This window comes from Acytostelium subglobosum (assembly GCF_000787575.1).
Source record: "Acytostelium subglobosum LB1 DNA, scaffold: scaffold1, whole genome shotgun sequence".
Lineage (NCBI taxonomy): Eukaryota > Evosea > Eumycetozoa > Acytosteliales > Acytosteliaceae > Acytostelium > Acytostelium subglobosum.
This window is the reverse complement of record NW_012236531.1, coordinates 1,700,687-1,714,728: the sequence shown is the minus strand read 5'-3', so window position 1 is coordinate 1,714,728 and position 14,042 is coordinate 1,700,687. Positions and strand designations below refer to the sequence as shown.

The window sequence follows — 14,042 nt, the reverse complement described above, 5'->3', positions numbered from 1 at the left end:
ATACAAACAGATGATCATTGACGATCTAAACAACAAGTCGCAATCAGTATTGATACATTCATTCAATACTCTAATCAACTTGGTCAATGACTACACATTCAGTAAGTATTCTAGTCTAGTCTAGCTAGCTCATTCATACTTCATTCATTCGTACTGACTTCATATGATAGGCGCGACAAAGATGAGCTATGAAATGATTTGCCAAGAGGTGGAGATGATACCAAGCATTGATCAGGTCAAGTTCAGAGACTATGGTAGCATTATGTCAGTGCACAATGTTTGGAATCGATTGAACATGCCAGAGTTATTGAATGAGTTGGCCAACTCAAGATCAATCTCCAAACTGTTGTACTCTGGTTCATTCACAGTAACGTTGCCAATGTTTGATCTGCCATTGACAGAGGTACAACTGCATCTTAAGATCACAGACCATATCACACCAGGCTATCTTCCACGATCATTGATCACACTGGAGATCCAAGGAGTGTACGACCGATCATTTGATGGCGGCGTTCTCCCGAGTGGACTAAAGAGCTTGAACCTTGGACAGTGCGAGCAATGGAATCAACCGATAGGACCCGACACACTGCCATCACAACTGGAGCAATTGGTGTTTGGTCCATCATTCAATCTACCAATCAATCCAAGAGTCCTCCCTGCGACATTGATGACACTTGTGTTTGGATCCGCATTTGATCAACCTTTGGACACTCATCAGGACATACTGCCGGCCACTCTAACTTGTTTGGGTTTGAGGGAATCAGCCTTCAACCTTCCTCTTGTTGGTCTACCTCCAACAGTCACAGAGCTCACACTTAGTCAAACATACACTCAACCAATCATTGCTCATCAATCATTATTACTTCTCAATATCGAATGCTATCCATTGTTCCGCTCCAATGTGGATATCTTTACCAATCTCCAAGAGATTGAGATTGTTGCCGATCTTCCATCACTGCCAGCCATCACATCGTCAGCCTTTCCCAACTTGGTCGAGCTCAACATTGATCAATTCATTGGCGATGGACCTCTTGACCTCTCAGCACTGCCCACATCACTCCGACGTCTTTACCTTCAAACTGAGCGACCACTCACAGGCATTCCACATGGTATCGAAATGCTATTCATATGCTTTGTGCCAAGAAATGATCACATTGTTTACGATGAGTTGTCCAATAATTTGGTACCAGACTCTGTTACCAGTCTCTATCTCACACTCAACAATCCAATTAATGTTGGTGATATTCCGTCGTCGGTGACCAGGCTTCAATTGGAAGGATATGAACATCGACTCAATGTAGCAGAGGTCATTCCAAAGTCTGTGCGGAAATTATTATTACGAGGATATCGCCATGAGATCAACTCTGAATTCCTTCGACAACTTCCTGAGACAGTGAGCCGACTCAGTGTCGGTATCAACGACTATTTGGATCAGATGCAACATCTACTACGCCTATCAGACACTCTATTCTTCAACTACCAACAAAATCTACAGAGTACAGGCTTTATCAATATCGATCGTGTCCACGAGTCATTGGCTGGAAACAAATTATTAAATAATTTGTTGTAATCAAATAAGAGAGAATCGATCGATCAATCAATCAATCGATCAATCAAATCTCCCAACTTTGTTTATCTGGAAATAGTGTCTCGAACATGTGTTCGAGAGTTGTGAGCACAGTTTGATTGAAGTTCTCTTGTAGGCCATCATTGAGACAGACACATTTTGGTCGCTTCTGGATGATGTCCTTGGTCAGTCGTTCCATGTGATTGGGCCAATCTCTAATCTCGCCATAATAGTTGAAATCTTGACGGCCAGTGTACGACTCGATGAACCTCGATACGAAGTGAACATAAACAAACTGTAGAACAAACATTGATTTCGATCTGAATGGTGAGGCACTGTCATTGTCCAACTCTTTGCTGAATGTATCCCTTATCAGTGATAGGATACGTTTGTTCAACAATAATGCACCATGAGCAAAGTAGTTTCTTGTCTCTATTCCCCACATCTTGTCCAACAATCCATTCGTGTAAGCATGTGATGCATGATATGGATTTGTCTGTTGAAGTTCCAAACGAACAGGTGCCTTCCATCCTGTGAAATGAAGTGCTTGTCCAGTGTCGATTCGATAAAGGTCATCCTGTCTGACTACATATTTGATTAATCAATCAGTACGAATGCTCATGCTCACCCAACTCGATAATGTACATACTGTCTGATGAAAAGAATATATCATCGTTTAGATATATGAAGCAATCAGAGACGGTATCTGGTAAGTTCCAAAAGTTTGCTTCGATTGAGGATGAACTGTATGTTGGTAAATGACTCTTGTTGTGGAATAATTGATCGTGGAAGATGAACTTGACACCAGTATCAAAGTCATCCATTGTCTGATTGAACCATGTCGGATACTGTTGTGCCGTCACTACAAATATACGTCTGGCCCATGGCAAATGTTTCTTAATACTCCTCAATGAATACTTTAAACCCATCACGTCTCTATATCGCCATATACCTTGATATGGTATTCCAAGCCTTAGGTGATTAATTATGTTAGCGATTGAGTGAGGGAATAGCTTGCAATGTGACCTACCTCATTTCTGTAGCCATCCTTTCTTTAATCCATTGTGGATCACTTCCATTGACCCATGTATATAATACATCGAAGTGTTTACATTGTAATGATTTCTTTCTTAATACTTTATGTTGGCTAACGTTAATATTTAGTAAATCATTATCTACATTGAATGTAGTTTGTTGTTGTAATTGTTGTTGTTGATGATGATTATGTATATGTTCTGTCTTTGTATTACTATTACTACTATGACTACTACTTATATTATTACTTAATAACTCTCTTTGTACAATTATATATATAGCAGTTGTAGTAAAACATAGAATTACAACTAATAATAACAACCATCGTCTTTTCGTTTGTAACATATTATATAAATATATAACTAACACATATATATATATATTTATAACTATGATGTATTACTTGAAAGAATGGGAATGAATTTCAGACCTAGATCGAGATCAAACATATCTCTGAGATAGAACAAAACAAGAATTGGTCAAGTGTGGTACATGACCTTTGTGAAGGGGCACAACGAATCACAAACAGTCGCGTGAACCCCCAAAGTGATGTCGACACATACACAAACAAAGAGATAATTATAAAATCAATGGATAATTTACCACATGTAGTATTACAAGAAATAGTTTATTATATAGTGGATAATGAGGATAAGATAAAGTTTACATTGTTATGTAAAAGATTGTTTGAACAACGTGATAGGTATCTACACTTTGATTCAACACCTTATAATCTAAACCTATTTGGTGATCAACTTTATATCACAACTCCTTTAAAGTCATACGAGAAGATCATCAACAATGATGCCAACAACATCAACATTTGGAAACAACGATCAGTCTCCCTAATGATACCATCATGTTTGGCTTCAGATCAATACGATCATAGTATTACACTAGGTAAGTATGTCTAATGTTTGATTGTTATTGATTATTAACAATAACATTTAGGTATATCTGATTGGTGGTCATTAAAGATGGAGAGAGATTGGAAGGATTATTTATTGGCCATACCTAATGTTGGTCATATTGCTATACAACCTGTTGCAAAGATGCTGCCTCCAATGTTCTGGAATGATTTGAGAGAGGTCTTGTTGATAAAGTTACAACAACAACAACAAGAGCAACAACAAATGACAACAATAGGATTGTCATATAATGTTTGGATGAACATGTTTCCAATGCCCTCTTCACTACCTTTTACAGATTTGACCATAACATTCAGTTATGATCGTCGTTCAAACATCAATAGACATAGTTTGCCTGAAACGTTAACGTCATTAACAATTGAAGGTTATTTCGATGGTACATTGGAGGAGGGTACACTGCCCGATGGTCTAAGACACCTATCAATCAAAACATCTGATTGGAACAATCCAATCACACATGGGATACTACCATCCAAACTGGAGACACTACAACTAGGTCGTAGCTACGATCATCCACTCAATGATCTAGAGTGCAGTAACAGTGTCACACGTGTATCACTTGGAGAATCATTCAACAAGATCATTCCATTTGAATCATCACTTGAATACCTGTCTTTAGATGCACCTAGCCCACTCTTTAACATTGACCAGCCATACTCTATGTTAAAGTCTTTGATACTCACTGCCGTCTATACCAAAGTGCTTTGTCGGATCAAATCCAAGACATTCCCATCACTCACGCAACTTCATGTACACTCATTCTTGGACGACTATAGGATTGACCACCTACCACAAGGAACATTGCCCATCTCGCTCGAAGATCTAATGATAGTGATCAACAGACCATTCGTCTTGCCCATTGGTCTGAAGAAGTTGCATCTAACACTCAGGCCAGATATGCATAATAATGGATGCCTAAGACTTCCAAACTCCATCACATCACTGTCGATCGAAGGGTCATTCGCCATGAACTTCCTACGCAGTGTAGTACCACTCCCAGCATCATTGACTCATCTGTCATATCTCGAGTCTGTTGTTATAGACTACATGATATTGCCACCTACAATCAGATCCCTGACAATTAGAGGACAGGCACTGAACCCAATGCCACCACCAATGTCAATCGTGTACTTGGAGATAGTAATACCAAACAAGAGTTACAAGATGTACCGATTGACGTTTGATCAATTCATTGTTCGTATAACTGGTGATCTTAAACAATGTGGATTCACGACCTACAATTCGATCCTCTCACGGATCGATAGATACCTAGGCAATCGTATTCAACAAAACGATCCAATAGAAGAAAATCCACCACGATCATCATCAAGGAAGAAATGTATCATTTCCTAATAAGGCGATAATCAATCATCGCCAAATTAGGAATAAAAATGTTATTATTATATAATCATTTGAAGTTCTAAAAGAGAATAACTGATGATCACAAGTGAGTGGACCGAGGAGCAACGTGTTGCCTATTGGAAGTGTGGATCGGGTGGGGTGTCTGATCAAAGGAAAGATTCCAGGGATGTTGATCAATCATTCCAAGTCAGATTGGTCCACTTTGAATCTTTCAATCCAATCATTGGACAAAAAAAAGAACAGATATAGATAAAGGAGAAAGATGGACATTTGGCCATACTCTCTACTTAGACAGGTTGTATCATTGATACCAAACAATGCAGATCGTATCAAGATAACATTGTTATGTAAGAGATTGTTTGAAGTGCGAGAGAAGTACTTAAGCTTCAACACTCAACAGTTCATTCTACAACGAACAAAGTACAACAGCACTTCAATCGCATCACATCTCAACTCTTACAAACAGATTATATTCAATGATGTCGCACTCAAGAAGAATCAATCAGCACTCATCACTATTCCCATGCACATTGTACCACTCGACTCATTCGATCATTGCTTCTTCCTGTGTATGTAATATAATTGATTGAATGATCGTTTGATTGATAGACTGACTGACCTGACATTGTGTGACTGTTGTAGCAATGACATCAGTGCAGGATATATGGCAAGATGAGATATTATCCATGCATGATAGGATTGGCCGCATTGAGATAATGTCACCGTCAGACTATCCATTCAGCTCATACTTCTGGATAGAGCTGAGTGTTCTAATGGAGAAGTTGTCGCGATCAGGTTCAAATGTACAGTTGGCATATAATGAGAGGTCATGGAATAGACGTAACATGGCACCACTTCCACGTCTACCATTCACAGAGTTGACAATAGTGTTTGATGGAGATGTTGCGTCAACCGATCATACCGCATTCAATCAAACTATAATGGACCTACCTATATCATTGACGGTGCTCAACATCAAAGGCAACTTTGTGGGCACTTTGGATGGAGTGTTGCCAGATGGGCTCAAAGTGTTGACGATGGATGACGTATGGAACCAACCAATCACCCCTGGAATCATCCCTTCAGGTCTTGAATCACTTAGTCTTGGCAGGCAATACAACCATCATCTTGATCTCGAGTGTATTCACAATCTCACACATCTATCACTGGGCGCAGAGTACAACCACGTGATCACAAGTCCTCCATCACTCAAGAAACTGATCATTCGGTCTCCAAACCCTGTCTTTAGCCAAATCAATGAATCACTCAAAACGTTGATCCTCAAACGAGTACAGAGCAATGTGATCGCGACTATCACAGGGTCGTCATTCCCATCGCTCACATGTCTACAAGTGCGATCATTCACAGACAAGGCGGACAAGATCCATCTGATGTCATTACCATTGTCGATCCAAAGTCTGAGTCTTCAGTTCTCCAGACCATTCACACTCCCCACCGGACTGAGGGAGTTGAGTCTTTGTACATTACCTGGATTCGGTTCGAAGAAGAACAAACATTGGCTTTCCGATTCAATCACATCATTGACAATCAATCAATGTGATGAGATTCAACAGATTGGTGATATACCATCATCGGTCACATCATTGACATATCATAGCGGTGCGCCAATCAACTTTAAACATCTACCAACTTCCTTGAGATCGTTGACTATCTCTGGCGAATTACTACGACTTCATCGTCCACCATCCAACTCAATCACAGAGTTGAACATTCTGGACATCAATGGACGAATGTTGGCCAGACTACATAGATTAACAGACACACTGTTCCTCCTTCTCAATGATGACCTATCACATTGTGGCTTCACCATCTATGACAGTATCATCAATCATACCAAGGGTCCAGCAGACCCCACTTCCACAGAGCCTTCAAAGTGCAGTGTTTCCTAATAAACCCAAGGGTTGGTTGATCAATCAATCACAGTGATTGACCGTATGGTGATATTATTATTGACAACTTCCTGTTTAGAGAGATGGCAGCCATTAGTCCTTCTTTGTGTTGATTGTAATCGAGGTGTAGAACTGGGAAGTCACATATCTTGATCCTATCGACCAGCACTTTGTCATCATACAATGATACATTGCCATCACTATCTGATGTACAATATACATTGGACTTGAACGGTGAGTATCTCGCTGACCAAATGAACTTGCTCAATCCCTAAGGGTAGGTAAAGTGGATGTTAGTTAGGTACAAACATTGATGGATGGGATGGATTACCTTTTGTTCATGGACTTGAGTGAATAATTGATTGGACCATGACATTGTTGTCATTGTTGATTCATTTCCTCCAACAATGATACTTCCATAATCAAACCGATTGTTCAAAGATATGCTCGTGACCTAGTCGTAGATGAATGAATGAGTGAATGAGTGAGTGGATGACCCAATGGTGAGATTGATTGATTGATCATACTGATGATTTCATATTGATTGATGATAGTCGCTTATTCGTCCGCAGATCAAAGATGTCTAGGTCACCATTCTCGTAGCCACCAAGTACGTTTGTTCCATGTATTAGAAGTGACCAACAGTCCTTCTTCTCATCGACTTGATGTGAGAATGAATGTGTGCTAGTCTTTAGAGGTCCTCTTGAATCCCATATCGCAATATATCCATCACGTCCACCTGTTGCTATCAATGATTGATAGCAATCAATTGCATTTACAGTACTATTGTGAGATTGTATGTTTCCACCTGATGTCGTTGTCGTTGTCGTCGCTGTCGTCGACATTGTTGTCGATCTAATTGGTACATCCAATCTGTCAATGTCCCAAATTGAAAGGTTGCCAGCAAAGTCACCAACAGCCATATGTCTTGATGGTGCCAACTGCTCATCCTTTATGAATGAGCAACACCTGAGTTTGGACGATGATTCACCCTTGAGTGTAGGAGTTAGTGTCATGTATAATGTACATATGATTGATCAATCTTTGAGTATGTATACACATACTTGATTGGACAGGGTAAGACGTGCAGCGGATGGAGTCGTAGGATCAACATCATCAAGATGGAATATCCTAATGTCACCTTTTAGATTGGACTTTGCTCCACTGTATCCAACAGTGATCACTCTACAACTATTAGGTATCCATTTACAATCAAGTAAGTTACTAGTTAGCTTATGATTGACAAGATTATAAAGATACTTGTTATCTGTTGTTGACATAATTGATGGAGTGAATGAGTGAAGTCGAAGAAAGTGTCAGAAGTGTCCAAAACTTAAAAATTGGACCATTTCCAATCTTTTCCAAGTTGTAAAGATAATGGATACATTACCTTTGAGGATAATACAATATATAGTTACATTAATAGATGATAATTTTGATAGAATAAGGTTTACATTGGTTTGTAAACGATTGTTTAGTGAAAGACTAAAGTATCTTTGCTTTGATCATAAACAATGGTTGCATTATATAAATTATGGACTTGTAAATGGATCATCAAGACTACATCTACAATCATATAAACAGATAATACTTGATGATGTCATAAACAAATCAATCCTCTACACTGCTACAATATATAGTGCAATGCCCATTGATGATATCTATGATCCCAAAAAGCACTTCATTGTTGGTATGTACATCCTTTGATTGATTGGTTGATTGGTTGATCGTGACTGACACAATACATACTTGATTAGGAGATGGAGAAGGAAGTATGATCGATAGTTGGAAGGAGGACTTTATGACCAGGGCAGGCCAGGTTCAGAGAGTGTGGCTTAGTGATGATGATGAACATCAGTTCACAGCAAAGTTCTGGAGTGATTTGAAAGAGGTGGCAGAAAGAGCAAGTCATTTAAAGTTCGTTTATAATGCACCAGCTTGTAGACTACCACCGCCAGACACTCCAATTAATGAGCTAACAGTCGGATTTGACGAGACACATAGTACAATCGTACCAAACTCACTTCCAGAGAGATTGGAATCACTCATTATCACTGGTGACTTTGATGGTACACTGGATCATGTCTTACCCGACACACTAAGATGTCTGTCCAAGAACAATTCAAATTTCTGGAACAAACCTATCACACCTAGTGCCCTACCACCTAGACTAGAGAGTATAATGCTAGATTATTACCTACTGCCATATGACCTCCCGCCTCAAGTCACCCATCTATCCATTGGTGTCGAGTATGACTCACTCATATCATGCACATCTCTGCGCACCATTATAATCAACTCTATCAATCCACGATTCTGTACAACACAACCATTCATCAACATGACCACCATGCTGTTACCTCATGTGAGGAGCGAAGTTATTGCCAGGATCACAGCCCAATCATTCCCCTCGCTCACCAAACTATCTGTATTCTCATTCCAAGATCAACCAAAATCACTTGTATTCAAACATCTTCCATCAACTTTGCGAGATGTTCTGTTGGAACTTGCTCGACCATACGAGCTGCCACAGAATATCGAGCACCTACAAATCAATATGTCACCAATGTTCCCGCAGCGAAAGAGTCTTGGCAATTGGATACCTCACTCTGTTAACAAGTTGTATATTTATGGGTATCAAGGATTCTTCAAACCAGGCGACATACCATCGTCAGTTACAGATTTGTCATTGGCAAGCTACAATCATGACATTGATGTAATCAAAGTGCTGCCAAGTTCAATCAGATCATTGACAATTTCAAGCACTAGATATATATTGGTACTACCTTCAAGAACCAATCTACCATTGAATATTGTACGACTAAGTTACAATATTTATGGAGTTGTATGTTTACAATATTATAGACTCACAGACACTTTGTACCTCAAGTTGGATGAGGACATGTCTAAATGGGGGATCTCCAGCTACAACAACGAAGATATCATCCCATCAAAGACACAATTAGATCCTCTAAAGAAGAAGAAATCAATAAATTGTCTTGTTATGTAAGGTAGTGGCAAAGGGGTATGAGTAATGATGAGTCTATGATATCATTCTCTTTGATTGAATGTATGTCCTTGGCATCAAGTAACTCGTTAAGTGTCCACAAAGGCATATAAAGAGTGATTGGTCGAGGAATCATCCATGCATTGATTAATTCTCACCAAAATATCTTCGGAACTCAACTCTACATTCATACAGATACAGATAGAGATAGAGGGCTTTAGAATGTTGCCGCCATCTAACATTCCAATTCGACTACCCAATGATCTTGAGGAACTTAGCCTTAACTTCATGAAACTCAGTAAGAATTACCGGTATCCACTTGGCCCATCAATTCCACCATCAATCAAATCGCTGGCATAGGAATCGTATTGTTCAATATACCTCAATCATTGAAATAATTCAAGCTTCATCAGAATCTCTACAACACCAGCAACAATTTGGATTACAAGATACCATTCGATCAATCAATTTAGTACACTCTTCATATGAATCATCAATAATCCATCAAACAAAGTATGTGTTTGACAATCTTCGTCGAATACCAACATGAGTTACAGAGTTGAGGATCGCCCTCCTTCCTCAGTCAATCATTCTCGCCTTCTCAAGGATAATCAGATCATGTATTCTTGGTGATCTGTTTCCAGACTCTTTGGAAAGAGACAGAAAAGGAGGAGATGTGTCAGACTTATCAATATCTGGCTTCATTGATATTTCAAGACGTTACGTCACCGCTGAATATCTTCAACAACTTGGTGAAAAGATCTGGATATCACCACCTGGCAAGTCACTGTGCACCATTAGTTAGTCAGCCACCCGATCCGGAAATTGGAAACTTCCAAGATGGACCTGTGAAAGATTGATTTGATTCAATTTTGACGGTTCATTCTCGTCAGAACAAATACAGATACAAATACAGATACACACACAATGTTAGATATACTACCTCTTACTGTATTGAGAGTACTTGTCGATTGTTTAGATGAGGACTTGGATCGTTTGATGATGTCATTGTGTTGTAAGAGATTGTTTGATTGGCGTCTTTCATATCTATACTTTGTTGGCAAAGGAATGGCCCAAAAGTCAACAAGTCAACAACACCAACTCAACACATCAATGAGATCATATGAACAACTGATTCAATCAATCAACAAAGAGCCAAAATCAGTCTTTATCCACACAAAGTCCTCATTCCAAGCACAATACTTTGACCTAGATTATGATGTTTGTAAGCCATATCTATTGTGATGTCACGTGATTCAAGACACAAACTAACATTTTGATCATCATTATCATCAATAGGTACAAATAAGAATTGGAAGAATGATCTAAAGTCATTGAACAGCATCAATTATGTACTTATAAAGATTAGTAAAGAAGCGATCATTGATGATGTTAATGAGATAATTGATTTGTATAAGGATAGGCCAATCACCAATATAAAGGTTCAACTCGAAATGAAACCATCACCATCGTCAGCCCTCAAAAACCTACCCTTGAAATCATTGGATATCCATTCGCCACTTGGATGGCAATGGGCACCAAATATGCTCCCAAAGACACTCGTACATTTGACTATCGCCGGCGATGTGATCACAGGTAGACTGGACAATGTGTTACCAGTTGGTCTAAAGACATTGGACCTCGGACTCTCCAAATGGAACCATCCAATTACCCCAGGAACCCTACCGTCAAAGTTGGATACAATCATCTTTGGCCAATACTTTAATCAACCATTATCCAGGAGCAATCTACCAGAGTCACTCACACGACTCGAGTTAAACATGGCATTTAATCATCCACTGGATCGTGATACACTACCTCCATCACTACTTCAACTTGTATTCCAAGGCTCAGTCTACCGTCACCCATTGCCCAACCTCCCAACAACAGTCACAAAACTGTCAATGCCCAACTATAACAATCATGTGATAGGAATGTCTGACACCACCCTCTACTCGCGACCCAACATATTTCCTCACCTCAAGGAACTATTATTCGCAGAGATGCCATACTCTAGTCTTGCGGCAATCATCTCTTACTCCTTCCCTTCACTCGAGGAACTCAAGATTGAAAAGTTCAAAGAGACGCGACCTCTGGAGGAGAATGACCTTAGCACGCTACCCTCAACACTTCGATCTCTACACATTGCACCAAACGGACCGATCACTTCATTCGCTCATACACCATTGGACAACCTATTCATCAATTGTGGACGATCCAGGGACACTTTCACTCTAGAGTCTTCACAAATATGGCCATCATCATTATTGTCACTCTCACTCATTGATTACAACATCCCAATACTACCTGGTGACCTCCCACCAAGCATAACATCACTACACATTCATGCCTTCCATTACCATATCCAACCAGAGTCATTGCCTCCAACACTCCGATCACTCAATCTAACATATTGCACCAACGTTGATGAATTCCTTCACCAGATACCCAAGTCCGTCGTAAAGTTGGAGAGCCATACATTCTACAAAGAGTATTGTTTCAAGCTCCTTCGTATCTCAGAGACTGTGTTCCTTCGTATCAATTACAATGACATTACAACATGTGAGTTCGTCGTTATTGACAACATTCGTCGAGCTCAATTCATCAAGAACATTGGACATTAATAAACACTGTGTTCCAATGAGGCCGACAAGAGTGTCGTCATTCATTCATTGATTCACGTGGATGTCAACAATCCAATCACAGTTGCTACATCTGTGAATCCACTTCCACTAACTCGACTGTTTGTTGTGTACCTGAAGAACAAGGTTGGTGATATTCGCAGAAGGTTGATTTGGGGTCGATGGTAGATGGACAGTTGGATGATCGTGGTGTTTAGAAGTTGATGCTCCAATAGATCAATGATCTCTTGACGATCCATCGCTTCAGTCCTGATCGATACTCTACGTGGCCACCAAGTTGTTGATGAGACTGGCACTATATCATGTAGCTTTTGACCGTGGATGTTCAGGTCGAGATATTTAGTCGAAGATGGAATGCGATCGAGGCACAGTCTACTTGGCGAAGACTTTGACTTGCGATACCTCAATGCATTGATGACAATACTCTCCACGCTATCTGGAAGGGACTTGATCGCAATGTTTGGCATTATATAAACATTGAGAAGTGTTGATGGTAGATTTGAGAGGTCAATCACATCAACTAGGCTGCTATTCTCGTTGAATGATGTAGTCGTTAGAGTCTCGAGGCATGGGTAGGCAGCCGAGGTGATCTTTGAAAGGGTATCCACTGTCACAACCATAAATCGCAACACCTTTAGATATGTCATGACCAGATTGTCCAACGATGGTTTGGAGAACTTGGTGGCCAAGTGAACCAACATGGGATGATCAATCACATGATTGTAGTTGGCGCCCAACGACAAGTCGACCAGACTAACAGGCAAACCGGTGAGCCTATGTCTGAATGAACATTCGCCAAGTCCGAGCTTAGTAAGAGCAGGTGGTAAGTTATCTCCACTCAATGGTTGATCAAACATATCACCAAAGGAGACATCCTTGATAGTTGAGGGCAGGGCACCTTTCTGGATAGGCTGATCGAATGAATGACCAAAACGGATAATCTCCAGACGTGCAGGTAGACCACCTGGCGCCATTGGTTGGTTCCAATTGTAAGCTCCTGAAAGGTCCAAGGTCCTAAGCGACTGTGGTAGGATAAAGTCCAACGGTTTGTTGATCAAACCATTGATGGATAGATGAGTCAATGTGCTTGGTATATGATCAGAGCTGAATGTGTTGCTCTCAACATAGTGAATGCTCATTCGTGATAGATGTAGTGTTGATGGCAATCGCTCAGGATCAGACACTTTGTTGTATGATACCCTGACGCCAAGGTTGTTGTTGTTGTTGTTTGGATGTGATCGTTGACTTAACGCCAACAACATATCATTGATATCCAACCAGAATGAATGACCAAACTGTTTAAGAGGATAGTCCTCAAACACAATAGATTCAATACTAGCTATACTCAACACCTGTTCGCACAATGTACTATAACTATTCTTGTCCATACCATCTAATGATTGATTGATTGGTCAGTCAATGTAGTTGATTGAATGATTGATCAAATACATACCAACATTGAGGTATACATCGTAACCTTTGCGATCTTTGAACTGTTCATTGGTGAATATGTAGACTCTCTTCATCAATTGAGTGATGTTGAGTAGGAGTGGATGGTATGATTGAAGATGTTTGTATTCTTCAAAGGGT

The 14,042-nt window shown here is 39.9% G+C and overlaps 7 protein-coding genes across 7 annotated transcripts; 4 read left to right on the top strand and 3 right to left on the bottom strand.

Moving 5' to 3' along the window:
* Positions 1–214: 214 nt before the first annotated feature.
* SAMD00019534_007150 (hypothetical protein) lies at positions 215–1,570 on the top strand (the record flags this gene model as incomplete). Its single annotated transcript, XM_012904148.1, has 1 exon — positions 215–1,570. One exon carries the CDS (start codon positions 215–217, stop codon positions 1,568–1,570), a length of 1,356 nt encoding a protein of 451 aa, XP_012759602.1.
* A 49-nt stretch (positions 1,571–1,619) lies between these two features.
* Positions 1,620–2,695, bottom strand: SAMD00019534_007140 (hypothetical protein; the record flags this gene model as incomplete). Its single annotated transcript, XM_012904147.1, has 3 exons — positions 1,620–2,152; positions 2,217–2,539; positions 2,598–2,695. Coding segments are annotated over 3 exons (954 nt in total), but the record flags the coding sequence as incomplete, so codon positions are not given.
* A 959-nt stretch (positions 2,696–3,654) lies between these two features.
* On the top strand, positions 3,655–4,884 carry SAMD00019534_007130 (hypothetical protein; the record flags this gene model as incomplete). The annotated part of the gene is made up of 1 exon (XM_012904146.1): positions 3,655–4,884. One exon carries the CDS (start codon positions 3,655–3,657, stop codon positions 4,882–4,884), a length of 1,230 nt encoding a protein of 409 aa, XP_012759600.1.
* Positions 4,885–5,155: 271 nt separating this feature from the next.
* Positions 5,156–6,803, top strand: SAMD00019534_007120 (hypothetical protein; the record flags this gene model as incomplete). Its single annotated transcript, XM_012904145.1, has 2 exons — positions 5,156–5,462; positions 5,536–6,803. The coding sequence occupies 2 exons, from the start codon at positions 5,156–5,158 to the stop codon at positions 6,801–6,803; spliced, it is 1,575 nt and encodes a 524-aa protein (XP_012759599.1).
* A 28-nt stretch (positions 6,804–6,831) lies between these two features.
* Positions 6,832–8,083, bottom strand: SAMD00019534_007110 (hypothetical protein; the record flags this gene model as incomplete). The annotated part of the gene is made up of 5 exons (XM_012904144.1): positions 6,832–7,074; positions 7,135–7,257; positions 7,331–7,795; positions 7,868–7,994; positions 8,064–8,083. The coding sequence occupies 5 exons, from the start codon at positions 8,081–8,083 to the stop codon at positions 6,832–6,834; spliced, it is 978 nt and encodes a 325-aa protein (XP_012759598.1).
* A 3,271-nt stretch (positions 8,084–11,354) lies between these two features.
* On the top strand, positions 11,355–12,434 carry SAMD00019534_007100 (hypothetical protein; the record flags this gene model as incomplete). Its single annotated transcript, XM_012904143.1, has 1 exon — positions 11,355–12,434. The coding sequence occupies one exon, from the start codon at positions 11,355–11,357 to the stop codon at positions 12,432–12,434; it is 1,080 nt and encodes a 359-aa protein (XP_012759597.1).
* Positions 12,435–12,487: 53 nt separating this feature from the next.
* SAMD00019534_007090 (hypothetical protein) lies at positions 12,488–13,978 on the bottom strand (the record flags this gene model as incomplete). Its single annotated transcript, XM_012904142.1, has 2 exons — positions 12,488–13,845; positions 13,906–13,978. 2 exons carry the CDS (start codon positions 13,976–13,978, stop codon positions 12,488–12,490), a joined length of 1,431 nt encoding a protein of 476 aa, XP_012759596.1.
* Positions 13,979–14,042: the final 64 nt, after the last annotated feature.